The sequence below is a fragment of the Pinus tabuliformis genome, chromosome 2_1, assembly GCF_031772625.1.
Source record: "Pinus tabuliformis cultivar Carrire ecotype Pingquan chromosome 2_1, CPIR1, whole genome shotgun sequence".
NCBI classification, from domain to species: domain Eukaryota; kingdom Viridiplantae; phylum Streptophyta; class Pinopsida; order Pinales; family Pinaceae; genus Pinus; species Pinus tabuliformis.
In genome coordinates, this window is record NC_142299.1 from 256463680 (window position 1) to 256491522 (window position 27843).

At 36.0% G+C, this 27843-nt stretch overlaps 3 protein-coding genes across 3 annotated transcripts; 1 reads left to right on the forward strand and 2 right to left on the reverse strand.

Annotated features, from left to right (window-relative positions):
- Positions 1–15260: 15260 nt before the first annotated feature.
- On the forward strand, positions 15261–15914 carry LOC149199683 (uncharacterized). Its single transcript, XM_089400649.1, has one exon. It carries the CDS (start codon positions 15261–15263, stop codon positions 15912–15914), a length of 654 nt encoding a protein of 217 aa, XP_089256775.1.
- Positions 15915–20439: 4525 nt separating this feature from the next.
- Positions 20440–24331, reverse strand: LOC149199684 (uncharacterized). The gene is made up of 6 exons (XM_089399437.1): positions 21773–24331; positions 21595–21675; positions 21411–21491; positions 20904–20984; positions 20719–20799; positions 20440–20618 (listed from the first exon to the last, which is right to left on the reverse strand). The coding sequence occupies exons 1-6, from the start codon at positions 22716–22718 to the stop codon at positions 20593–20595; spliced, it is 1296 nt and encodes a 431-aa protein (XP_089255563.1). The 5' UTR covers positions 22719–24331; the 3' UTR covers positions 20440–20592.
- Positions 22782–24304, reverse strand: LOC149199685 (uncharacterized). Its single transcript, XM_089400650.1, has 4 exons — positions 24153–24304; positions 23711–24059; positions 23137–23336; positions 22782–23055 (listed from the first exon to the last, which is right to left on the reverse strand). The coding sequence occupies exons 1-4, from the start codon at positions 24302–24304 to the stop codon at positions 22782–22784; spliced, it is 975 nt and encodes a 324-aa protein (XP_089256776.1).
- Positions 24332–27843: the final 3512 nt, after the last annotated feature.

The following is a 27843-nucleotide window of genomic DNA, read 5'->3' on the forward strand; positions in this document are numbered from 1 at the left end:
CTTTCTATGGCATTCATCTCCTCATCCATAGCTTCTATCAATTTCTTATCTTTAATTGCATCTTCGAAATGAACAAGGTCATCAACGTGACAATATAAGGCAAACAGGGAATTCATTCCTTCATCATAAATATCACTTAAATTTCTGAATTTCTTACCTCTTTCATTCGGTGTGCAAGTGCTTGTAGATGCACTTGAATTTCCTCCTTGTGGTGTGCTTGGAGAAGCACTCTCATTTCTCCTCAAGGGTGTCTTTTGCTGTTCTGTTGTTGGCGCTGTTGTTTGGGGATGTGTTTCAGCCAACTCCTCATCATCATCATCATGAGACAAACAGTTGTTAACATTAACTGTTTTCTCTATGCTTCCATCCCAAGCTTCCTCTTCAATAAATTAAACATCTCTACTCACAAAAAACTTCTTGGTGGATGGGATATATAACCTGTAAGCTTTGGATTCTTCACTGTATCCAATGAAAATACATTTCTCCCCTTTGTTGTCCAATTTCTTCCTTAGCTGATCTGGAATGTGTGCATAAGCCACACAACCAAAAATTTTCATGTGGATGACTCCTTGCTTTCTCCTACTCCATGCTTCTTCTGGCACTTTGTTCATCACTGCTTTTGTAGGACATCTATTCAAAATATATACTGCACAGTGTACAGCTTCAGCCCAATAATCATTTGGCAAATGCTTTGCCTTCAACATGCTCCTCGCCATATCCATGATTGTTCTGTTTTTTCTTTCAGCAACTCCATTTTGTTGTGGGGTGTACCTTGCTGTAAATTGCTTATGAATTCCATTTTCTCTGCAAAAATGTAAAAATTCTTTGGAGATATACTCACCTCCTCTGTCAGTTCTCAAAACCTTGATACGCAACCCACTTTGATTTTCTACAAGTGCTTTGAAATTTTGGAAATTTTCAAACACTTCACTCTTATTCTTCAGAAAATAAACCCAAGTCTTTCTGGTAAAGTCATCAATAAATGTTAGAAAATATTGGCTGCCTGCAAGTGATGGAGCTTGCATCGGTCCACATAAATCTGAGTGGACAATTTCTAAGGGTGCTTTTGCCCTTATGCTTTTCCCAGTTGGAAAACTTTCTCTGTGTTGTTTTCCCAATATACAACCTTCACAAAGGCTGTCTGGCTTTTCTATCAATGGTAATCCTCTTGCCATTCCTTTTCTACTCAACAAATTAAGACCTCCAAAGTTGAGATGTCCAAATCTCAAATGCCACAACCAATTTTCATCCTTTGGTATGCTTTGGAGAGCCTCTTGTGTTACTGCTGCAATTACTTCTTTATTTTTTAGATCTGCTCTTATTCTGAGAGGGAACATCCTGTTCCTTGTCATCTTCACTTCAGCAATACAACGTTTGCTGGGTAATCTGTCCATGATGGTGCATACATCATTCTCAAAAAAAACATTGTAACCCTTCTGAACAAGCTGTCCAATACTCAAGAGATTACACTTCATTCCAGGAACATAATAGACATCTGCTATGGTTTTCTTTTCACCTTTCTTTGTAAATATTTTAACTTCTCCTTTTCCCATAACAGAAATTTTACTATCAGTCCCAAGTGTGACTTGTGACTGCACACTCTGATCTAAAGCAGAAAACAGGGCTATGTTTCCTGTCATATGGTTGCTGCAACCAGAATCTAGAAACCATATATCTTCACTGTTTGTTTCAGCCATATTACAAACTAACAACACATTATCTTGACTGATATTTTCTCTAGTGATATTTGCACTAGATCTATTACTCATATCATGCTGCTTCTTCCTACATTCATTTGCATAGTGCCCATATTTTTTACAATAATAACATTGGACATTGGATTTTTCATACCTTTGTCCTTGAGCATGATGTTGTCCACTTTGCTGGCTGCTGCCATGGCCTTGGTTCTGATTTGGATTGTTGCCTCTTCCTTGAACATTTGCTGGACTGTTTCTTCCGCCTCTGTATTGGGTTCTTCCTCTTCCTCTCTTGTTTCCTCTGCCTTGACCTCTTCCTCTTCCAAATGACATCTGGTTCTTGAAGGCTTGCTCAAGAGATGAGTTTTCATTTCTACTCAACCTCTGCTCATGTGTTATCAGTGATGCATGAAGTTCATCAACTGAAAAATTTGAGAGATCCTTTGTCTCTTCTATGGTGGTGACAATCACATCAAACTTTGAGGGTAGGCACCTCAATAGTTTCTCCACAATCCTCCTTTCTTCAAGAGTTTCTCCATGAGACCTTATCTGTGTGACCAAACCAATTGCTTGTGTGAAGAATGAGTCAATATTGTCTGACTCCTTCATACGCAGGTTCTCAAAATCTTTCCTCAGCAACTGTAGTTTTGTTGTCTTCACTTTCTCCATGCCTTGATAGGTTGTCTTGAGAGTTTGCCATGCTTCTCTGGATGTATTGGCTGCTGCTATCCTCGGAAACACACTCTCATGCACTGCTTGATATAAAAATACAAGGGCTTTTGAGTCCTTCTTCTTATTGCTCTTCAACAGCTCTTTCTCTGCCTGAGTTAATCCAATAAACTCTTCTTCATTTGCTGGCTCTTCAAATCCATATTCAACAAGTTCCCATAAATCATGTGAGGCAAACACGGCTCTCATGGTTATTGCCCAGTAGTCATAATTTTTCCCATTGAACTGTGGGAGCTGGGTATTAAACATACCCACGCTGGTGCTGGCCATTCTTGCAATACTTGACTGTAAAAAAAATCACTTAATTGTCTTCAGCAGCTACATAAAAAACTAATCTGAAAAATACCTTGACAGCGTTTTCGCTCTGCTGGATAATTTGCTGCAGCAACAAATCTTCTTTCAGCTTCTTTGATGTCTTCAAAGAGCCTGGACAAGCTCTGATACCATGTCGGGAATTTCTGGTTATTCCAAACAAAATACAGTGGAAAAATCCTCAGTTTCCACTGTTGAGAATTTTCTGATAAATTCTGAAACAACAAAAATATGAACAGAGAGCAATACTCTGTTTTCTGATAATTCAAAAACACAAGAACAGAGCATAAAATAATACTCTACTTTGCCTCAGGATCAAAAACTGATCAAAATAATACTTTGTCTTTGACACAGAAAAATACTCTGTTTTTAACTCAAAAAAACAGAAAAATTCGTTCTCTGGAAACGGTGTTGCAGCAACACAGTTTTTTTTCAGTTGCTGTAACTTGTGTTGCAGCAACGCTGTTCGTGGTGTTGCATCAACGTAAATTTTTGGTGTTGCAGCAACGTAACTTTTGACGTCAAGTATTTTTTGACTTATGGTGTAACAGCAACAGGAAATTTTTGACAAAATAACTTTTGATGTAACAACAATACACAGAAAGAAACTTCTATTTATGAAAATAAACTAACTGATAAAATAAGTCTTCCTCACGTAGAGGGATCTTCACAAAATATTATGCTAAAAAGCATCTTCCTCTTGACAGAGGGATTACAACAGGAACGCTTCAGTTCCACAAAACAACTATCTCAGAAAATTTCAGCACTGCTATGCAATACAAAAAAAACTCTCTTGTTCTACACTGCTGTGTGTTACAAAAGGACTTTCAATCTATTTCCTCTGTTCTCTACTTCTGTTTCTGTTTCTATTTATAGTGCGGGAAAGGGTCATCACCGCTTTAACTTGCTGATAAAGTTTCTGCTGCTCATGATTAACAGATTTGATCTTTTGCTGTATTTCTTGAGTCGGTGGTGATGAAATCTATGACTGATAAATGCTACGTCGGCTCGAGGCTGGTTCTTTTCTCTTTCAGTCGTTCTGCTCATTAATATGGTTGTTGAGAAGTAATGATGTAGTGTTGTATCTGATCTTCATCCTTCGGGAACTCAAAAATAATTAAAGAGTGAAAAGATGGTAATGGCGGTGACATAAAAGATCGGGAGAAAATGTGGGGCGCCGGATCACGACAAATGAATAAAGTAGCTGCTGTTGTTCTGTTCACTGCAGTTGAAATTATAATTTCAACAGAATCTAACCTCGAGGTGATTGTGGGAAATGCCCAGACTCCAGAGATTTGTGAAAGCTCTTGTAAGGGCAGATTTCATGGACGAGTACACTCAGAATTGGTGGCGGAAGGGTTGGAACCGCGTCACACAAGAAAGTGAATGGTTAGAATCTGTCATTGACATGGTTAGAATCTGTCATTGAAGACACCAGAAACATTGCATTTGCAGGTTCAAGATTGATGGCAAAACTATTTGCAAGGCCAAACTCTGGGGATTCCATTACGATCTCGTGAGGTACGGGGCTCAAATTTGATGACGGGTTTCGAGGTCACCAAGAATATCAACTCTAGGATTTGTCTTTCTCTGCCATAAATCCTGGAGAGTTTACGAGTATGCCATGAATGAACCCCTAAATGTCGTTGGAAAATCCCTTAAGTACATGCAAAACCTTCATGTAATGGTGTAATGGAATTCATTTTGAGGCTTTTGTTTTTCACATAAGGCCCCTTAAGTACATGCAAAATCTTCATGTAATGGTGTAATGGAATTCATTTTGAGGCTTTTGTTTTTCACATAAGGCTTACTGGACTTTGTTGATGTACATGCACTTAGACTAGCTGTGTTGGTGTACATGCACTTAGACTAGTTGTGTTGGTGTACATGCACCTAGATTAGCTCCAGTTAACTTATTGCTTGCATGCATGTGGCACATGTACACATTAGCATAAGATAAAGCACACTTGCTTTAGTTAGGTTTAGTTATTGCATGTACAACTAAGGTTAACTTAGTTGCTTTTGTGTATTTATTCTAAAACTAATATTGTAGAATCACTTTCATTCTTTTCTCAATTTTTGCTCCCTTCTTTCTTTCTCTTGAAAACTTGTTATTGTTTTGCAGATCTAGATCTATCTGTGTATCTCAAAAATTTTACAGACTTGAAACCCTGTCCTTCCATGTAACATCAATCACGATTGAATACTATGTAACTATATATTATGCTTTTGCATGTTTAAAAATAGTGTGGTTAAATTTTCTTTTTTTCAAAGGATAATTTTGGATAGATCAAGTTTGTATAGATGCTCTTGCATATTACGATGCTTGTGAATTTTATGAGAATGGTGGATCGTTGTGTTTCATGGATAATGCTCTTGGGACATTTATTTGTTTGGATACACTAAGGTTTAAGACAAAGCTTTTCAATCAGTTTTTTCCTTTTTCCCAGATTTACCTCCTGCTAGGTAACCCTGATTCTACCTTTGTTCTTCCCTTTCACCATGATACTTAACACACAACCTGTCTCTTTCTTTTCAACCTGAATACGTACGGTGGATTAGAGAGAAGCGCAGAGAATATAAGACCAGATAGATACGTACTATTGTTGTCTTTTGCTCAAAGGATTTCCCCTGTTCTCTATTTTGTTGCAGACACTGAAGCAGAATTCACATCCTCCATCGGATGATCGCACAACAGCTCGCTAACAGTCTCATTTTTATTGATTATAAAGAAATTGCATCAAGACATGGCTTAAAAAAAATCTTGGAACCTAACCAGACCTTCCAGAATATTTAAAAAGGCAAATAACAAGCAACTGAAATTGCTGAAAAATGCCATGCGTAAATTTTCATCATAGGTGATGCGTGTCCCTTAAAATTTTAGTTCTGGTTATCCGGATTTAATCTTTAGGGTAGTGCTATTAAATTTGACTTTTTGTTTGAGATTTCATGTTCATTTTTCCCTATGACTTTGTTTACGTATCTATGATTTTCTTGGAAAATCGCTTCCTTTAATTTACAAAGATTTGTGTGAAATAGTTTAAGAAATTTTGCACAACTCATACTCTATTTTAGGTCATTAATATTTTGTTTTGAATTATTCTCTGAAGAGATGCAGTCATGGCCACCAGGGCCATTAAACAGAAAAGTAATCTCGATGCCATTGCGCTCCTCTTTTGCAGAACTGCTTTTGCTTGTTAGCGGAGAAAAGAACAATGAATATAGAACAATTATTTTCAAAATTAAATGGAACAAAACATGGTTATAACTGAAAAACAAAAATAGAAAGAAACTCTACAAATATGTGGTTTTAAGTTATTTTGAGTTTGTAAGCAAATCCTATTATTTTAGGCAAGTATGAAGTTCTATAAAGATTGAATTTCTATTGGTTGATTTCTGGCATGTTCATCCTTCATTTCCTCCATAATTTGTGCATCTTTATTGCATTTCTCTTACGAGAGACCAAGGGTTTAAATTTTAGAAGAAACTCAAAGATCATTCCAATCATTTTTTTTAATATCTATGCAAAAGACAATCAAAATCTCCCAAAGACTAGCACTCTCTTAGCTATGTGATCCGCACTCACAATGCAATAACACAACATCAATGCAATCGAATCAAAGCATAGGAGACATTGGATCTCTATCTAAAATCAAGCAAAATGCAATAGAATAACTTAAACTATAATTTTTTTGGAGTGATATAACTTAAGCTATAATTACCATGTCCAACCTTTCAAGGAGCATACCTCTTTCTGAAATCTATCGAGATGTGAGACTATGATATATATCCAAATGCTAAAACTTGCACACTTATTTATCTTTCAAGTCAAAAGGGCAAGAGAGCCACTGTCTGTGGAAACATTGGAAGCTTCAACCTCAAGCAGATGGTAGTTTTCAAATAATAAATGCATTAGTTTGTATTCCAAATTTAACTTTATACTACTTATTTTCCACGATTTGATGGGGTTCGTGTGGTAAAATTGATTTCATTCCTTCAATTTCAAGGAAGTTACGCAGAATTTATTGCTTAAGACAATTTCATTGAATGGACTAATTAAAAATTTAAAAAATCCTTTTGTATGGCTCAAAAGGTTTTCAGGAAACCATTCAAAGAAATAAGCAAAGTCAATAACAAGAATTTTATTAGTTATTCAACATATAAATTCGTATTTTAGGATCCAATCCTATCATATCGATCTGAATAACAATAGAAAAAATAAAAAAGACTGCAAGAGTTTCATTAGTTATTCAACATATAAATTTGTATTTTAGGATCCAATCCTATCATATCGATCTGAATAACCAGTGGAAAAATGACTGCATAGGAAACTGAGACGGAAAATTGTTGGTGTACATGCACTTAGACTAGCTGTGTTGGTGTACATGCACCTAGATCAGCTCCAGTTAACTTATTGCTTGCATGTGGCACATGTACACATTAACATAAGATAAAGCACACTTAGCTTTAGTTAGCTTTAGTTATTGCATGTACAACTAAGCTTAACTTAGTTGTTTTTATGTATTTATTCTAAAACTAATATTGTAGAATCAAATTTTTTATTCTTTTCTCAATTCTTGCTCGCTTCCTTCCTTCTCTTGCAAGCTTGTTTATTGTTTTGCAGATCTAGATATGTGTATCTCAAAAATCTTACATGGTATCAGAGCACAGGGATTTGTAATCAGTGCACAAGCAATTTTATTTGCAGGTTCAGAAGATTGAAGCAACAACAAAGAATGGAGTCTAAATTGGAGTTTCCACAATCGGCAATTCTCACTCCATATAATTATTTCGAATGGAAGCCAAAGATTCAACTTCATCTCAGAAGTAGAGGCTTATTTCAAATAACCATGGGAACGGTAGTTGAACCAACATCGGCAATGGAGAAAACAAGATATTTCAATCGCATGGACGAGGCCTTCGGCATCCTATGTTTATCTATTTCTCCGGAACTGCTATTTCATGTTGAATCATGTTCAACTCCAAATGAAGTATGGAAAATTTTGGAAGAATTGTTTGGAAAACAGGATGAAATGCAAGGTCACATTCTCGAAAATGAGTTAAACTCATTAGATCCGAGAAACTTTGAGAACATTCAAGATTTTTTCACAAGGTATAAAGCCTTGTTGGTTCAGCTAAAAGGATGCGGGATCGACAAATCCAAGCAAGAAAAGCAGTTGATTCTTTCCATTTTATCAAAACTTGGTCCAGAGTATGCAGTATTCGTCTCTACATTCCACACAGTCAGATCTGCAACTGGTGCAGCTTGGAAGATGCCCTCACTGGATTCTTTTATTCAGTCTTTGATGCATGAGCAAGATAAGCTCATCAAAATGGTCACACTTAAAAATTCCAAAGCACATGCACTTACTGTGCATGCAAAAGGAAAGGCAAATTCCAAAGACCATCAGAAAGGAAAAGGGAAGAAGGATCCTGATCCAAGAAAGGGAGGACATCCCAAACCCCCTGATGGATCATCTGGCTCAAAGGAAAGGAAAGGAATGAAAAGGCAATCAATGTGCAATTATTGCCACCGTGGTTTTCATCCTGAATCTACATGCATGAAGAAGACTATAGATCTTATGGCGCAAACACTCCAGCAACACAATCTTGGAGACCACATTCCTGGGAATGCTAAGAAGAAGTCTGGAGAAAAAGCACCAGATCCAAGAGGTAACGAGCATGCTTTGATTGCTCTTTATTCTGCACCACAAGAATGGATCATCGATTCAGGAGCTTCACATCATATGGCTTATTCAAAGGAATCCTTTTCTTCTCTACATGCATACTCAGGTCCTCCCATTCTCATGGGGGATAACTCTACAGTTGCAGCAACTGGACAAGGAAGAGTGCAATTCGAAGATGGAAGTTTTGAAAATGTCTTGCATATTCCAAGGCTTTCTGTGAATCTTCTCTCAGTGTATCAGATGACACACACAGGCAGCGGAAGGAAAGTGGAATTTACCCCAGATTCCGTGAGCATTTATGACATGCAAACCAATTTGAAGATTGCATCTGGCAAGGTAAATGATCAATCTCGTCTGTATACATTTTCTGATTTTGTTTCTCAATCAGATTCTATTTTGCTACTTATGCATGCAAATGAAGAAAGTAGGATTTGGCACGAGAGATTTGGGCACTTGAATTTCAGATATATGCAACAGCTTAGTAAGCAAAGGATGGTCAAAGGATTGCCAACCATTGAATTTTCAGATGGTGTTTGTAATGGATGTGCTCTTGGAAAGCATCCACAAGAAAAATTCGAGAAGGGGCATGCATGGAGAGCCTCTTCACCTTTGGAACTTGGACACAGTGATCTCATGGGTCCATTTCCGGTGCTTTCAATGAGCAAAGCAAGATATGTGTTGTCATTTATAGATGATTACACGAGATTCACTTGGGTTTACTTCTTGAAACTCAAGTCTGAAGTTTTTCAACATCTAAATATTTTCAAAGCGCATGCGGAAAATCAGTCTGGAAAACGCATCAAAATACTCCGCACAGATAATGGGACGGAATATGTCAACAAAGATATCAAGAATCTTTGTGATGAAGCAGGCTGCCATTGCTTTATCATCAGCAGAGGCCGAGTATAGAGGAGCAGTCAATGCCACTATTCAGGCAATTTGGCTACAAAATTTCCTATCTGAGCTTAGGATTAGTGTCCATCATCCAACTGTCATCTGGTGCGATAATCAAAGTACGCTAAAGTTTTGCAGAGAGCCAGTGCAGCGGCAGCATACCAAACACATCGAGATCCACATGCACTTCATTAGAGAACTCATTCATGATGGGATCATCGATCTTCAGTACTGTCCTAGTTCCGAGCAGATTGCTGACATCTTCACCAAGACTTTCACTGAGCAGAAGTTTCGATTCCTGCAAGATCGTCTCGGGGTGAAGGACACGACTGCCTAGCAGTTTTCTTTTCTCTACTTTTGCATTATATTTTGAGGGGGGTTTTCTTCCCACTGGGTTTTCCCTCTTTCCTCCTTTTTATGCATTGTATATGGGTACCTAAAATGGCCGTGTTGCCGGGACTCATTCATTTTGCATCACACTCACCTAAGTTATGCTTAAGGGGGGCTGTTGGTGTACATGCACTTAGACTAGTTGTGTTGGTGTACATGCACCTAGATTAGCTCCAGTTAACTTATTGTTTGCATGTGGAACATGTACACATTAACATAACATAAAGCACACTTAGCTTTAGTTAGCTTTAGTTATTGCATGTACAACTAAGCTTAACTTAGTTGCTTTTATGTATTTATTCTAAAACTAATATTGTAGAATCAAATTTTTTATTCTTTTCTCAATTCTTTCTCGCTTCCATCCTTCTCTTGCAAGCTTGTTTATTGTTTTGCAGATCTAGATCTGTGTATCTCAAAAATCTTACAAAAATATCATTTTATAATCAAAACTACGTAACATGTTTTAATGAATTGCAATAATAATATGAATTCCTCCTATAGATTAATTGGAGAAAGAACCTCCATACCATTGAAAAAAATCTAAGTAGAGATAACATAGGAGATGGATATTCTATTCTTCCATTAATGTGAATTTCGAATAACCAGTAGAAAAACGACTGCATAGGAAACTGAGACGGAAAATATCATTTTATAATCAAAACTATGTAACATGTTTTAATGAATTGCAATAATAATATGAATTCCTCCTATAGATTAATTGGAGAAAGAACCTCCATACCATTGAAAAAAATCTTAGAGATGACATAGGAGATGGATATTCTATTCTTCCATTAATGTGAATTTCTCAAATTTCTTTTGGTTGGTGTCCGGTGTCCTTCAAAAATTATGAGCGCCATCACTCAGAAATTAAGGTAAACGCTATGTTTTGGTCGCCACTCAAAATATAAACTCTCTCCATGGAAATGAATGCAAACTCTCTCCATTTTATTAGAGTTCGAATTAGTGAAATCTGCAGCAACTACCCATTGACACAGTAGTGGGTAATTTGTCTTAGTGAGCAGTAAGTGTGGATTTCATTGTAATTTTGTTTTTTTATGATTCAGGTACGATATTTTCTTGATATTTCATTTTCATATTCAAAATTAATTGTGAAATATAAAATATGCATCCAGAATCATAAATTAAAAGAATTGCATAAGAGTGTCACACTAGTTGTAATTTATGTTTTTTTTATGATTTAGGTACAATATCTTCTTGATATTTCATTTTTATATTCAAAATTAATCATGAAATATAAAATGTGTGTTCACAACAATAAAATAAAAGAATTGCATAAGAGTGTCACAAGTATTTTTTAAAAATACTCAAAATTAATCCTGAAATACAAAATGTGCGTTCACCACAATAAAATAAAATAAAAATTGCATAACAGTATAAAATGTGCATTCACAACAATAAATTAAAAAAATTGCATAAGAGTGTCACAGGTATATCTTCTTGATATTTCATTTTTATATTCAAAATTAATAGTGAAATATAAAATGTGCATTCACAACAATAAATTAAAAGAATCGCATAAGAGTGCCACACATGTTGTAATTTTGTTTAATTTTGTTTTTTTATGGTTCAGGTAGGATGTCCTCTTGATATTTCATTTTTATATTCAAAATTAATCATGAAATATAAAATGTACATTCACAACAATAAATTAAAAGAATTGCATACGAGTGTCACACGTGTATCTTCTTGATATTTCATTTTTATATTCAAAATTAATCGTGAAATTTAAAATGTGCATTCACAACAACAAATTAAAATAATTGCATAAAATGTTATAGATATATCTTCTTGATATTTCATTTTTATATTCAAAATTAATCAGGAAATATAAAATGTGCATTCATAGCAATAAATTAAAAGAATTGCATAACAGTGTCACACGTGTTGTAATTTTGTCTTTTTATGTTTCCGGTAGAATATGTTCTTAATATTTCATTTTATATTCAAAATTAGTCGTGAAATATAAAATGTTCATTCACAACAATAAATTAAAAAAATCTGCATAAGAGTGTCACACGTATATCTTCTTGATATTTCATTTTTATATTCAAAATTAATCATGAAATATAAAATGTACATTCACAACAATAAATTAAAAGAATTGCATACACGTATATCTTCTTGATATTTCATTTTTATATTCAGACAATAAATTAAAATAATTGCATACAAGTATATCTTCTTGATATTTCATTTTTATATTCAAAATTAATTGTGAAATATAAAATGTGCATTCACAACAATAAATTAAAAGAATTGCATAAGAGTGTTGTAATTTTGATTTTTTATGATTCAGGTAGGATATCCTCTTGATATTTCATTTTTATATTCAAAATTAGTCGTGAAATATAAAATGTCCATTCACAACAATAAATTAAAAGAATTGCATTAAGTGTCACACTTATATCTCCTTGATATTTCATTTTTATATTCAAAATTAATAGTGAAATATAAAACGTGCATTCACAACAATAAACTAAAAGAATTGCATAAGAGTGTTACATGTGTTGTAATTTTGTTTTTTTATGAGTCAAGTATGATATCCTCTTGATATTTCATTTTTATATTCAAAATTAATCCTGAAATATAAAATGGGAGTAGTCGACTTTTTGAAAGCTTTTCTGGCGGGTTTTTCCGGTCGAAATCCGGCAGGAATTTATTAGAATCGCAAGTTTGATAGCTAGTTTCTGCACAATGAAAGCATCCCAGGGGTTTTCGAGGGTGCTGAATCCAAATATGCAGTTGAAAAACCATTTTAACTGCAATAAATCAAGATTTAACCTCAATTTCTTCCGCCGGATTCCGTCACCGGAATCTCCAAAAAGTCGCATTATAGACAACTCCATAAATGCTTTTACAGAGAAACTAAAATACACAGTAAAAATTCCAGTAACCACAAATTACAACTTATCTCGATTTTTGTGCTTGAACTCCACCTCAAAAATCGTGCCAATCAGCGAACAGCTAAAACAGAAATTTTTTCAGCAATAAAACAGCATTAAATGTTGTACGGCCAGCCTCGAAAGAATCTCTCCCACTTCCAAAGCTTATTTATTCCCAAGTCTTTATGATTAACCAATGCGGAATTAAATATATGCCTGAAAATAAAGGTGTAAATGCATGCAGGTTGCAGGTGTTCTATGAAGGAGAGGAGGTCTCTCAACTCAAAGTCAAGGATCCTTATCATGCTGCCAGGGGACCTCATCAGTACCTCCTCCAAGACTACTCATCTTCTCCAAGGTATGGGCATGATTTTAGCACAGCTTAGTCTTCTACAGGAAGTTACAGACTTTCTACAGGAAGTACAGACTTTCTACAGGAAGTTTCCTGTAGGATTGAGCCTTTAGGCTCTGCCTAATCCAGACACTAGAAAAAATGCTCCCTCAGCCAATTGCGTCAACCCCCTGGTCCCTGCGTGAGTCCTTTTCTGTGCTCCTCAGCCTCTGCGTTGACCTCTCTCTGGCTTGGACTGATGACATAGTCCCTGTACGAAGTTCCACGTGTCACTGTTATGACCTTCCACCCTGAAAATGCTACTCAAAAAACTACAATTCATCATATTTCTAAGACTATTTAAAAAATTGGAATCCAATGCTCAGAGAGAAAGTTATGATGATTCTCCTAACATCACCTGCTTGACATGGAATTCGGGAGCCTACAAAAACCCTATCTTCCTTAGATCATATCTACGAAAATATAGTGAACAAAGATCTGAAATTAGGTCACGAGATTCATCACGGTAGCATAGAAAATTATTTTTAATTTCAGCTCTTGAAGCTTCACAGAATAAACGTTATAGCAAAAATTACATGATGCCCTGTTTGAAGCCATGAACTTCCTACTAGAGGAGGATATGAGGGTCATTATTTTTATGAATGATTAGAGTTGAGAGGGTCCTCGATGTGATGCGATATCGCAATCGGCAATCGGGGATATACCATGCATGCTTTCTAAAGTGCCCTAGTTAATACTCCCGATGTGATATCGCTATCGGCGATCGGGAATTCCAAAAGGTGTCAATATAAAGATTTAATTTTTCACCCGACACCCGATTGCGATAAAACCCAAAAAGTCGCATTATAGACAACTCCATAATGGAGTTGTCTATAATGCGACTTTTTGGAGATTCCGGTGACGGAATCCGGCGGAAGAAATTGAGGTTAAATCTTGATTTATTGCAGTTAAAATGGTTTTTCAACTGCATATTTGGATTCAGCACCCTCGAAAACCCCTGGGACGCTTTCATTGTGCAGAAACTAGCTATCAAACTTGCGATTCCAATAAATTCCTGCCGGATTTCGACCGGAAAAACCCGCCGGAAAAGCTTTCAAAAAGTCGCGTTATAGACAACTGCATTATGGAGTTGTCTATAATGCGACTTTTTGGAGATTCCGGTGACGGAATCCAACAGAAGAAATTGAGGTTAAATCTTGATTTATTGCAGTTAAAATGGTTTTTCAACTGCATATTTGGATTCAGCACCCTCGAAAACCCCTGGGACGCTTTCATTGTGCAGAAACTAGCTATCAAACTTGCGATTCTAATAAATTCCTGCCGGATTTCGACCGGAAAAACCCGCCGGAAAAGATTTCAAAAAGTCGCGTTATAGACAACTGCATTATGGAGGCAGTTATCTATAACGCGACTTTTTGAAAGCTTTTCCGGCGGGTTTTTCCGGTCGAAATCCGGCAGGAATTTATTAGAATCGCAAGTTTGATAGCTAGTTTCTGCACAATGAAAGCGTCCCAGGGGTTTTCGAGGGTGCTGAATCCAAATATGCAGTTGAAAAACCATTTTAACTGCAATAAATCAAGATTTAACCTCAATTTCTTCCGCCGGATTCCGTCACTGGAATCTCCAAAAAGTCGCATTATAGACAACTCTGTCTATAATGCGACTTTTTGGAGATTCCGATCATCCAAAAAGTGCATTATTCCGGCCAACCACCCAACCGGCCTTTTCCTCTCCATCTCCGTCACCTCGCTGGAAAGTCAACTCCGTTACCTCCGTCACCGTCACCTCGCACGCCGACTGCCAAATTTACCAACCCCGCCAACCCCGCGTACAAGCGTATTGCGCCAACTCGATTTGAAAATTTCAGCCGAACCGGAGCATCCCCTGCTACCCCGCCCTTGCCAGAGCAGAACCACCGACTGAGCGAACCCCGTCTTTATTTCCCGTCTGCTGTCATCGACTGAGTCAGCTGTGAGTGCGTCTGGATGAAGTTTTCTTCTTCGGGGCTGCAATTTCTTGTGGAATCAAAAATGACAACTTCAGAAATCAATTTTGTCTGAAAACTGCAAGCATGATCGACTTCTTGCATGGTCAGTATCTTGCATGGCCAAGAATGTTTGCGAGTTTGAAGGAACCACGTAAGATCACCCTCATAGAAAACCTACTGAGACCAAAAAGCTGCCATGATTCTGTTATTGGCCTTGTGTTTAATACTTGATTGATCGATCTTGAATCTTGGCCATATGATATGACAATTAGTTAACAGAAGTGGGTGAGGGCTCTGGTGACGGGCTCCATGGAATGGCATGAAGTGGGTGAGGGCTCTGATGAGGGGCTGCATGGCATGGCACCTAAAAAGGGCTCATCACAATTCAGGGGAAACTTCATTTGTTGTCTGCTAGCGATGATATTCATTGTTATAGGGGTGCTGATTCTCTTCTTGACCGTGTTGAAGGCCACCTCCCCAGCAATTACTTTAACTGGAGTGCAGGTACAAAGCCTCTACATCTCAGACTATTCAGATTTGGAGCACAGCAGAATCAATATCACCATCTCAGTGTTTGTTGCAGTCAAGAACCCAAACATTGCAACCCTCAATTACACTCACAGAAGCAATATCGAGTTGTTTTACTATGGCAACCAGATTGCATCCATGTACATACCGCAGGGGCAAATTATGAGTGGGGAAACGCAGCACTTGTCTGCAACTATTGTGGTTGGCCCATTTTCTCTCCTTCCCCGTAATTCAAATCCTAGTGATATTAACCCTCTTGAACCTGACTCCAGTATTCTTGTTGTACCAATAGGCTGCAAAATACATGTCCAAGGTCGTATAAAGATTCTGAATGCTCTTGCTCACCGTGTTCAGGCGTCCATCGTTTGTAATATCGACATTAATGGTCACAATGGTGGATCTGTTTATAGCTTTCAGTGTTCACGAGTTGGATAATATTGGTTAATGAAATGTGTTGGATTCATTTGGAATTTAGACCCAGTTTATTGCACTTACCATTTGTCTGGTTTTTAGAACGAATTTATTGCTGTGTGTCCTGTTTTATACTTCTTTATGCTGGTTTTACAGAAGAAATAGAAAGGCTAGAATTATTCAATGAAAGGCATGTATGCCATAGTTGATGACCTAAATCGCAGTTTTTGTCTTTAAAAAAACCACCGGAGAAACCATTATGAGGTAATTTAGTTAGGAAATAACTAAATTACAGTGTGTGTTTTTTTCCTAAACATCTTTTCAAAAGAATGCACTGCTTTTTAAAAATTTATGCTGATTATGAATTCTATTCTATTTAGTTTAACAGTGAATTTTCTCTTAAGAAATCACAATTTCATTATGAATTCTATGTCATAACCTTAATTAAAGAAGGGAAAAGAATTTCAGAGTCTCGTAAGTTTGAATCTGGGTTGAATGACGTTCCGTTTCGACTCTCAACTACTAGGTTATTGAATTTTCGCTTGTGAATTACATAGCATTGGGCCAACTTATAATTCGGAGTCGTCCAGGTTTGAATTGAGCCGTGACATTCAAACAGACAAAAAGGAATGCATTATTAACATTAACATTTTCTATTTTTTGTCATTACAAGTGCAGTATTTTCTTTTTTTTGGATCAATAAAAGGATTTACTAGTTTTTTGCTTGATTCAATACATGTTACATAAAAGGCTCCCTCTGCAAATTTGCCAAAATGATTCTTAGGATACTGTAGCCTACATCAAATTACTTCACATGTAGACAGCTACATTTTCCTGTCTAAGAGCTAGCTTGCAACACCATTGTTTTTAGGGTTCTTTTATTTGAAGAAACTTTTGGGTTATCCTTCTTTCAAAAATTAATGCTAAAATTCCCTTCAATTTCTTCATGTGAAAGGCCCTTTGTTTCAGGCATAGCACTCGGTACTCCCATGCTTCTCAAGGACTCTTAAAAAATTTGCACAGCTTCTTCAGAGAGGAAAGATGGTAGCAATTCAAACCGATGCCCTGGATATTCAGAGAGTCTGACAATGAATTCATTCAACAATAGAGCTACATAAACTTGCACAGGCAGTATTAACATTCTCAAAATATTACTGAGAACGCTTTCCATTTCAGAATACAATGGCAACACACAAACTAGAGGAGTAAGCGATGAAATGAACATGTTTTCTTTCTCCCTCTATTTGTACTAACAATGGCACCAGCTCACTGAGCTAGGATATGAATGATGTCATTGAATGATTTATTAAAAGAACAGATGTATCTGCATAAATAATGTTGGCAGCAAATGTAATTACAAAATTGGAAGGAATAATATGGCGATTTTGGCTGGCAAACACATAATATATGATGTGGACTAGATAATGTAAAATTGACTGTTCATCAATTCAGTAACAGGGTCACAGAATATGGCTACAGCATGTTAAACGAAAGTCATGACAGCATCTAATATGATAGCTGCAACCAAAGAATACCTATTATCTGCCTGACAGAGATGTCCCTTCCCTGAAGTTCTTAAGGGTAATAAATAATGCACAGCAGCTTTCATCCTCTCTGTTGTGTAGTCGATCCACTAGCTTCCCACTAATAGCTTTGATCGGGAGATATCATTCACATTAGCTTGCTCCATCGATCCAGAAAAACTGGTGGTGTGTTTCCAACAGAGAATGGCTGTCAAAGCTTTCCAAACTTGAACATTTGCAAGTGAAATAGAAGATGCAGCTCATCATGGCATCAATAAGCACCACAAAAGTATACATGATGATCAAAAGAGGACCCTCCCACATCCTGGAATACACATCACCATAATTCAAAAACTTCACTCTATATTCATAGAGGCTTTCCACAAAAGCAGTCCCAATAGCTATTCCCAGGATTATCGTGAGACCCACTATTACAAGACACTTTTTTCTATGTGGTTCATTTGCCAAGTTTTATAAGTTTGAAACACAAAAGCCTCTTGTGAATTGTAGGTTCTCGCTTGTGAAGGGGGTTGTAATTTAATAGCAGAGACTGAATTCAATGTGTCCTCCTCCATATCTTTAACCATGGAATCCATTAACTTGTTCATGTTATTATTTTCTTTAGGCCCTGCAGCCCAGTCACTCATAAACTAACTCATCAAGTGGCCAATATAAAGTCTATGTCAATAGAAGACCATATATATATATATATATATATATATATATATATATATACACACACACACACACACACAGCGAGATTCTTGCAGGAGTGACTGAATTTTAAGGAATATGCAGTGAATAGAGGATCAGGGAGACTATGAAAAGAAAGAAACTAACTACTTCTAAAATGACCAGGAAAACCTCTTAGAATATCACAATTCATAATGCTAAGCAAACTTCTTGGAACCATAATAGAAGTGGAAAAACCATAACTGTGTTCTTGAAAATTAGGAGCACATAATCAGACAACCATTAGTCAAGAAATTATCTATTAGACATTGTAAGACCACCATCCAGCACAGAAATTGCTATCTGGAACCAACGGCTGAATCTAAACAAGATAAAACTTGTATTCTGAACCCATAATAAATTGCAGCAAAACAAAAATGCAGTTATAAACTCTTCCAAATAAAAATTGTGTATAGTTTGATCAAATATTCAACATCTGCATAATAGAGTTTTTTAAGACTGCAATTCTAATACACTATAACCCTTGACAGCTATAATGAAAGTTCAAAATAAGATCAAGTTATGGTATTCATGCTTTGGTAAAGACCTACCAGTCCTCTGATTATTTTAAACCCTTTATCAGATATTGTGCCCTCTAATGTTCCTTTCTATTGACTAAGGAGGTTAATCACTGAAAGCTCTAGTTTGTTAATATTGAATTTTCTAACACAGAGCATGCTAAGGAATCCCGTCACAAGTATTTACCATGTGTGAGATGAACTAGAACCAACTATTAGTGCATGGAAACCATTAATATGATTTATATATTAAGCAATGAGAGGTCATTGAAAAGATGTTAAAATATTTAAAACAATCCTGTTAATGCTTGAGAGCATATAACAAAGAAGTTGATCCATCACTCAAAAGTTCCTTCAACTAGTTTTCATTTTTTTTGAAGCCAAGAAACACCCAAGCCCAAACAAGGGGAATATGGATAGGAACCTTTGTACCATACCTTGAACAAGTCATTGTGAGAGGATCACCAAATCAAATATCAACAATTTTAGATGTACCTATTTGAATGCTTAATTTTGATTTCCTAAGTCTTGCTATCTTACATTTTCTTTGTGTTCATCTTCATCGATGTCATTGTCTACTTTTGGAAACTATTTTAAAAAATTGAACGCACATGCTTTCCCTTTTATCAAATAACACCTAGAATGTTTCTTGTGCTAAACCAATTGCTTTGAGCTCAATTATTTAACACAGGTTCTGCTTTGCAGAACACTTTCCAACAACTTGTTTTAGTATAGACACATGAATTTTATTTTAGAAAATACCAAAAAAAAAACTACATCCTAAAGAAATATGACCACTGATATTATATGTTTATACGATTCTAGCCATTTTGATATTTTGTCAAAGTGTTGGTTTGCATACTATTGTAGGTGACTGTTTGAGCTTTTATCTGCAAATAGGAAGGTACAATGAACATATATGCCAAAGAGACTTCAATATAACACAAATAACATAAAATCCATATAGTAGCAATATTTTGAACATGCCAAGATCACTTTTATTAAAGATGAAAATACACATACCACTGATAACCCATGGGGCAGCCAACAATTGTGGGATAGATTGAGAAATATCAGCGAGCAAATAAGAGATATATGACTACATATAAGTGTTGCTTTAATTAAGATAAAATATCAATAGTATCAGCACCTTCCACATGGACAATGCATACATAGGAGTATGCATATGTCACCTTCAAATGTTTGAATCTGCCCAGAAATTATGTACAGGTCCAGCAACTCGTTTTAGTATAGACACGTGAATTTTATTTTAGAAAATACCACAGAAGAACTCCATTTTGAAGAAATATGAGCATGCACAGCAATAACCATTAACAAATGTATTGGTAAAGTTGATTTATTTTTAAACCAAAAATAAAAACAAGTGTTGTCAAAGAGACACATCTTCAAGTCTACATATACCATACATATCAGCTACTTCCCTTTTATATAAGAAGTGCTTCAGGTGCAAGAGGCATTGCAGTCTTTGTTGTATATAATGATTTATTGCATTCTGTCATGTGAAATTGTCATTATAAAAAAAAGTGTTGGAAATTACCCAATGAAGAAAGAGAAAACAAGCTCATAATCAAATATGCAAGTACTTGATTATTGGACCATTGAACACTTTATTTATATAGAAAAGATGAAGTACATGTACATACTTGCAACTTATCACAAGTTGGAACAATTTCAAACCCTAGCCAGTGAAACCAAGAAAACCCTAACAACCAACTCCTCATATATAAGAATCACACCTAACAAAAGTTGGTCACTACACCAAGAATCCTCAACAACCTAGCATCATCAACTGCAATGACATTCATGACACGAATGCTGGTATATGGGAGATTAAAGAAGAAGAAGCTGGATTTTCTCTGACAACTTGTTGGAGAAGCCTACAAGTTGGTTAACCTTTATGTCTTTTCCTCAGCTCTGCTGGTTTATTCTATGTCCTGGGTCAATATGCAAACATTTAGACACCATATTAACAATGGCAACAACAACCACTACACAATTTAAGAGCAAACTAAGAACATAAACATGGAAACAAACCTGGAAAATCACCAATTTGGGTGTTGTCAATGAGCCAATCTTGTTCGGATGGAGGTTGATCCATTGAAGAAGTTTTTGTATCTGTAAGATAACAATGCAATTTCCATCAGACCAAATAATATCATGTGAATTAATACAGGGATCAAAATACAAACTATATCAATTAGGGATCCCATTAAATGCACCTTGACTCATGTGATCAATAGAGCGATGGTTCTTCTGTCTACATGCTTCAAGTGAAGGCACAATATGGGGATGGTGCACCCCTGCAAATATTCAAAAACTACATTAACAACATCAACAACAACCAGTGCACACAGATAAGAGAAAAGGTATAACAACAAACCTAGAAAATGACCAATTTGGGTGTTGTCAATGAGCCAATCATGTTCGGATGGAAGGAGATCCATTGAAGAAGCTATTGTATATGTAACATAACAATGTAATTTCCATCAAAGCAAATAATATGATGTTAATTTATAGAGGCATCAGAATACAAACTACATCAATTAGGTGTCTTGTCAAATGTACCTTGACTAATGTGATAAATAGAGGGATGATGCTTCTGTCTATGTGCTTCAAGTGAAGGTATATTATTGGGATGGTGCACCCCTACAAACATTCAAACACTGCATTAACAACATCAACAACAACCAGTGCACACAGATAAGAGAAATGACATAGCAACAAACCTGGAAAATGACCAATTTGGGTGTTGTCAATGAGCCAATCATGTTTGGATGGAGGGCGATCCATTGAAGAAGATGTTGTATCTGTAAGATAACAATGTAATTTCCATCAGAGCAAATAATATGATGCTAATTTATAGAGGCATCAGAATATAGACTACATCATTAGGTGTCCCATCAAATTCACCTTGACTCATGTGATAAATAGAGTGATGGTTCTTCTGTCTACGTGCTTCAAGTGAAGGCACAATATTTGGATAGTGCACCCCTGCAAACATTCAAACACTACATTAACTACATCAACAACAACCAATGCACATAGTTAAGAGAAAACACATATCATATAATCTCTCTATAGAACTTACTTGGGACAGTAGAGGATGCATTGTTAGAGCGAGGACGACCACGCTTGTTAAGGTGTTGAAATTGAAATGGTTCATCTTCAGATGCAGGGACATTCAAATCAATATCCAAGCTGGCATTTTTTTTGCTTCTTTTATTTTTCTTTTTAGGACTAAGGAAACTCTTCTTCCTCTTTAAAGATGACTCATAAGCACCCAACCCAAGGGTGAAGTCATAATCCATAATATGAAGATCATTAACATCATCCACAAATTTTTTAGCCAAATCAATTAATTGTTTTGTCTTACTCACAGTAGAAGGAGGACTATTCCGAAACAGGTCTAGATAGCCAAACAACTCCTTTCTCAACAAATTAAGGTCTTCAACATTTTCATCATCCAAAATAGTTGTGCTAGTATCTGCATCAAGGTTTGGTGCCTCAATACTTATCTCAGGAGGGGAATTCAATGTATTAGGTGTGGTATCAAGATCCAATAAAGGGTTTGAATCCATTAAGGAGGAATGTAACCAATCTACCTTTATGGCATGCTTGCAAATGTTTCCACGAATAGACCATGGGCAATCACAAGTGATAAAATTTGTGCGATGCCATATGATAAGATATTGCTTATTAGGTTTACTTTGACTCCTCACCCAATAAGCATGAGATATGCTCTCATGAGGCCTACAATCACTGTCTGGAATTCTTCTAGCCTTTTCCATTGATGATTCAAGCTGCTTCTCTTTCTTGTGGTTGTTCAAATATCCTTCTTTTTTCAGAATTTCCTTGAATCGATAACATGGCTCAACATTTTTTATTAGAGTATAGAATAGCCAATCCATCCTACGAGAACATTTCTTTCGTCTATCACATAGAAAGGTTGTCTTGAGATAACCGTGGTATGACTCCACAGCATTATTTGTCTCCTGATTTGCATGAGGAAAATCTCGGCAGCCTTTAACCCACATCCCTACATGTAAAATTTGAACTAGTAAATATATCTTGTCGTTATAAAATAAAAAATGTATGAACTAAAAAAAATAGTATGCGAACTTACGCATCTTTTCACCAGCAACCCAATTCCTGTGGAAATAGTCCAAAAACTTCTCCTCGGTTGCAAATTTGGTGAAAAAACCATTGATTGCATTATCCACTTCATCATTAGAAACATTTTTCATGATATAACCAAGTTCATTGAACATCTCTTTTGCTTTTTCTAAACTGCTGGCCAACCGATTAACATTCTTTAGCCATGCCCTCCTTACATGCCAAATACACAAGATCACTTCACATCTGGTGATTCTCCTGCCAAACTTAATTCATTTTAAGTGAGAAATATTTAGAACGAATGCAACTTGCAATGTCAAATAAGAATATTGATGTTACCTCAAAGCAATGATTTCAGCCAATGCATCATCAACCATAAAGGCATTGACCTTCCAGTCAGGACGAAGCTGAAAACACCTATGCATGAGGTGCTCTAGCCATACCGCTATATCTTGTGATGTATTACGTGACATCACCACCCATGCGACTGGAACCCCACTTTGTTGCTCATCAAACACCGCAAGCGTGTACAACTGATACTGTCATATTAAAAAAAATGAAGTTAATTTTAAGTCAATAATCATATTGAATCATTATAACCAAGATGATTCATTAAGGCTATCATTGCAAATATACTCACTCCATATTTATTTGTACTGAATGTTGAGTCCATAGCTATCAAGCTATTATGGGATAACTTGACCATAGTTTCCAACATCCATTTTGTTTGTATTCCAGCGATAAAAGGGATCTCTCCACCATTGGGTTTCTGATAGAAGAAGAAATCATTATGGTGTTTTTCATACCAGAGATTCACACTCATTTCGTCTTTGCTATGCAGTTGGTAATTTTCTTTTGTCAGACGATTATAGATGTTTACAACATCTTTTCTGCGTAAGAAAAAATCCCTAACCTGAGCTGTGGGATGTATGTCAACATATTTCTTAATATGCATTTTACAAACAGAGTCAATTGGCACTTGAAGGAAAAAACAACTTTCTAAATAAGAAATCATGTCTCTTGAAAGTCTTGGCTTCCTCTGAGGACCATCATCACCAAAAGTGTCGTGTTTGCCATGACAAGGCCATCCTTGCCCATCTTCATGATCATACATGTTGTATGTTATTATTGCAACATCAGGATCTTGAACCATGATCTTTATAATAAAATGGCATTGGCAACCCCTCTTTTTGACAATTGAACGCCTTGGTTTGGTTTTCCATTCTTCTCTCTTGTCCTCTGGGCCATATGAGCAAGTATAACTACAAAATAAATTTTGAAATGTCAACACATATGACAAATGATAAAGCATTGTTAATATCAACATGTAAAGAAGGCTTTTCTAAAATACTTACAGTTCCCATAGTAAGGCAGCACTAGGCCTTGAGCTTGGAGTTTTGCTTTTTCGACGCTGGAAGGAACATGGAGCATCTGGATTCGATTCCTCTCCTTGAATAAAATCATTAATTCTTAGTTTAGGAATTTTTGCAACGCGGTCAATATTCATGTTCGTCTTGTATACTTCAGACCAAACTAAATCTTTACTAGAAAATATGATTTTCTCTTTAGGGTCTTACACCTCAAGGCCCATTATAGTCTTCCATTTCTTTTCCATGTTGTCTCAATGTCTGCAAAAAAATGTGGACCAACCAATTGCCAACAATGGACCAACTAACATCATCAACTTGATGTCAAATTGGTACCTGATGCACGCAGAATCTGATACCACGTGATTTTTATGGTCAACTTGATGTCAGATTGGTACCTGATGCCCGCAGAATCTGATACCATGGGATTTTTATGGTCACAACTTGCAGATACATTCATAGCGTGGAATGCGGGAACCACAGTAGCTTCAGCTTGTAGAAATTTTGAATAATTTAACACATATTCACAGAGATTATCCTGATCATACAATTATAAGCGGAACATGTATAATACATAATCTCCTCTACGTTGATCATCAATTTACAGAAGCAGAAACATTCACAGGCACACATAGAAGCATCAATCAAACTCATAAACACAGTATGTATCCCGGGGAAAGCATCTCGCTAAAAACCCCACACTATCTGTATATTATATTGATTGAGTCATGTAACATTACACAGCATAATACTTCTCACAAGTATCTCCACCTCTGTTACACACAATACAGCTGAGATCTGATCTCCAAATCTCTTCCACTGCTTGCCTGCCTCCACTGCTCAATACCTGCTCAAGAACTGATGAGAATAGCTTCCCAAACTCGTTTTTCACCTGCAAAATAGTCACTCACTCTTTGTGGACGTGAGAAAAGGCTAAAATGTGGGCCAAATACGTGAGCAAACTCATTGGCATACTCAATCCCTTGATTGTGCAAGATCTGATGCACAACTATAGTCACAACTGATAGCAATCTGATTCTCTACCACTTGTCCCTGTTGAACTGAACATGCACTGACATGCAACTGAGTTAACTGTTGTATTCTTTAGTTGTATTATGAGTTAATAATTAGTTTAACAACTCATCATTAGTCTATCTGCAGTTAGACTAACTACAACTAGTTTAACTAAGTCAAACTGAACACAACTCCATCAACTGTACCTCCAGTCCACTAAACTCAACTCACTTGAGTTCTAACTGAAGTCATGCATGCAACAACTCAACTGACTCATAAGAAAAGCGTATTTCCTTCTGACAGCTGCATGTGCCACCTCTGTAGCTCAAACTGAAGTGCTCCAAGAGAATAAGATCAAGTTTATAGTCCAAATATTATTGTGAGATAATAATATCTGACTTTTCTATTTTTGACAGCCAGTCTAAAAATAGACTTTGATCACTCACACTGTGATCACTCACACTTTCATCAAAAATAGAAGTCCATCTATTTTTCCCAACTTGATCAATCATCCATAAACATAGACATGATCCATATGTCTAAAAATAGACATAGTCTAAAAATAGACTTGCGCCAAAAATAGCCTGCGGGCCCACTTAGTGAAGGCGACTCTTTTCACTAAGCTCCATCATCTTGTTGCAATCTCAACAAGAATTTCTTGTTGCACACTTTTCAACACAACTTTCAAGGAAATGTACTAGAAGCTAGCATTAACATGAGACATAGAACTTCGCATTAACATGAAGTTCTATGTGTTGCTTCTTCTGCAATTGACAACAAAGTCTACCATACCGTACACACCAAGGTAATACCCAATACTAATAAGTGGCAATGCTCCTCTTCTCTATGTTCTCTACCAGAATATAAAACACACATTTCCTGATATTTTATGATATTGCAGGTATCTGATCTTGAAAGTTTCAGAATCGACACCCTCGAACAGAGACTTTGGAATTTGATAAGGATCACCACATACAATATGAGAATTTAAAGAACGTTGAAGCTGGTCGAGCCTAAAATATATTGTCGCAGAAGTGAATTTTATTTTAAGGCCTGACAAGCTTATATTTATATGCATGTATCATTTATCACAAACTTTAGATGTGCTTGGCTGCTAAACTGAATGACAGATTTCTTAGAAACGCATATGGAGTGAAAGTTGAAACGATTACAAGAAACTGTTATTAAAGACGGGGTTCGCTCAGTCGGTGGTTCTGCTCTGGCAAGGGCGGGGTAGCAGGGGATGCTCCGGTTCGGCTGAAATTTTCAAATCGAGTTGGCGCAATACGCTTGTACGCGGGGTTGGCGGGGTTGGTAAATTTGGCAGTCGGCGTGCGAGGTGACGGTGACGGAGGTAACGGAGTTGACTTTCCAGCGAGATGACGGAGACGGAGAAGAAAAGGCCGGTTGGGTGGTTGGCCGGAATAATGCGCTTTTTGGATGATCGAAATCTCCAAAAAGTCGCATTATAGACTACTCCTATAAAATGTACATTCACAACAATAAATTAAAATAAATGCATAGCAGTCTCACACGTGTTCAGATGTACCCTGTGCTTTTGCAAATTTGAGTGGCTTGCACTACCCAAGAAAACGTGTTAATTAAATGGTGATGAAGGTGTCAATTATGTGTCCTGTTGTACAATTGGAAAATTGTAAAATGAGTTTTTGGTTTTAGAATATATTAGCAATTGCACAAGATGTTGTAAAGAGAATTTGAAAGAAATTGATATATGAAAAATTATTGAAGATAAAAATTTGTAAACAAAATACTATTCAAAGCTAGAAGATAAAGAGAAATCAATTATATTATGTCAAATTCACATATCCTTTGACGTTTCCAACATAGATTGCTTCTTAATCTTCACAACAATATTTGATAGATTTTGAAAAAATACAAATATTAGATGACATATATTACTTGGGAAAGAAGTAAATGAGATATACTAAATAAAATAATATTAATTCATGAACAATATGATGGCTATATTTCCAAATCTAAATTTGCAGCACAACCTCATAAGTTTCAGACATTATCACGGATTAGATGAAAATGAGCTAGGCATCGGCGCCCAATGCCTTACGGTGTTCCTTTCCAACATGTGGTGCAATTCTTAGTTTAATTTTTTTTTTAGATTTAAAAAAATAAAAATAAAAATAAAAAATAAAAAATTGACCAAAATAAGAGATTTCAACTTTGATGACAGACGAACAGGATTACACATCATAGTAGGCTATAGAATGAGCCTCTCAGCATAATTATCCATTTTTCTTCCTAATCTATTTTGTTGATGCTTGTAAAAAGACATTATGATTATAAAACGGTTTTTCAATGACTAATTTCAGATCTTTTGTCGCGGAGGAAATTTTGGGCGCAACAAAATTGAAAAACGAGTAGCTTCATAGGAGGCGCTTTTCCATCTCTATTTCTAAACAAATTTGGATGAAAATTGAAATCTGAGACATGGGTTTTTTCACTATAGTCTGTATTGGTTTTAATATTAATTTTTTTTTTTTTTTTATTTAAATATAATATAATATATATTTTTATTATTTAGGTTTAGATTAAATTTATATTAGTTTTAAAATTTGATTTTGTTTTGATTTTTAGTTTTTAAAAAAGTTCTTTGAATGATTTTTTATTATGTGATTTGAATGGCAAGTAA

Excerpts from the sequence above, each read along its gene's own strand:
- LOC149199683 (XM_089400649.1), top strand. The coding sequence starts at position 15,261 with ATGGAATGGCATGAAGTGGGTGAGGGCTCTGATGAGGGGCTGCATGGC.
- LOC149199685 (XM_089400650.1), bottom strand. The coding sequence starts at position 24,304 with ATGAATATTGACCGCGTTGCAAAAATTCCTAAACTAAGAATTAATGAT. Across the intron at positions 24,060-24,152 it reads GCTGCCTTACTATGGGAACT|TTATACTTGCTCATATGGCC; the intron begins GTAAGTATTTTA and ends TTTATTTTGTAG. Across the intron at positions 23,337-23,710 it reads ACATACATCCCACAGCTCAG|TATCAGTTGTACACGCTTGC; the intron begins GTTAGGGATTTT and ends TTAATATGACAG.
- LOC149199684 (XM_089399437.1), bottom strand. The coding sequence starts at position 22,718 with ATGTGGGTTAAAGGCTGCCGAGATTTTCCTCATGCAAATCAGGAGACA. Across the intron at positions 20,800-20,903 it reads TATTGATCACATGAGTCAAG|ATACAAAAACTTCTTCAATG; the intron begins GTGCATTTAATG and ends GTTATCTTACAG. Across the intron at positions 20,619-20,718 it reads CCAAATTGGTGATTTTCCAG|GACATAGAATAAACCAGCAG; the intron begins GTTTGTTTCCAT and ends ATATTGACCCAG.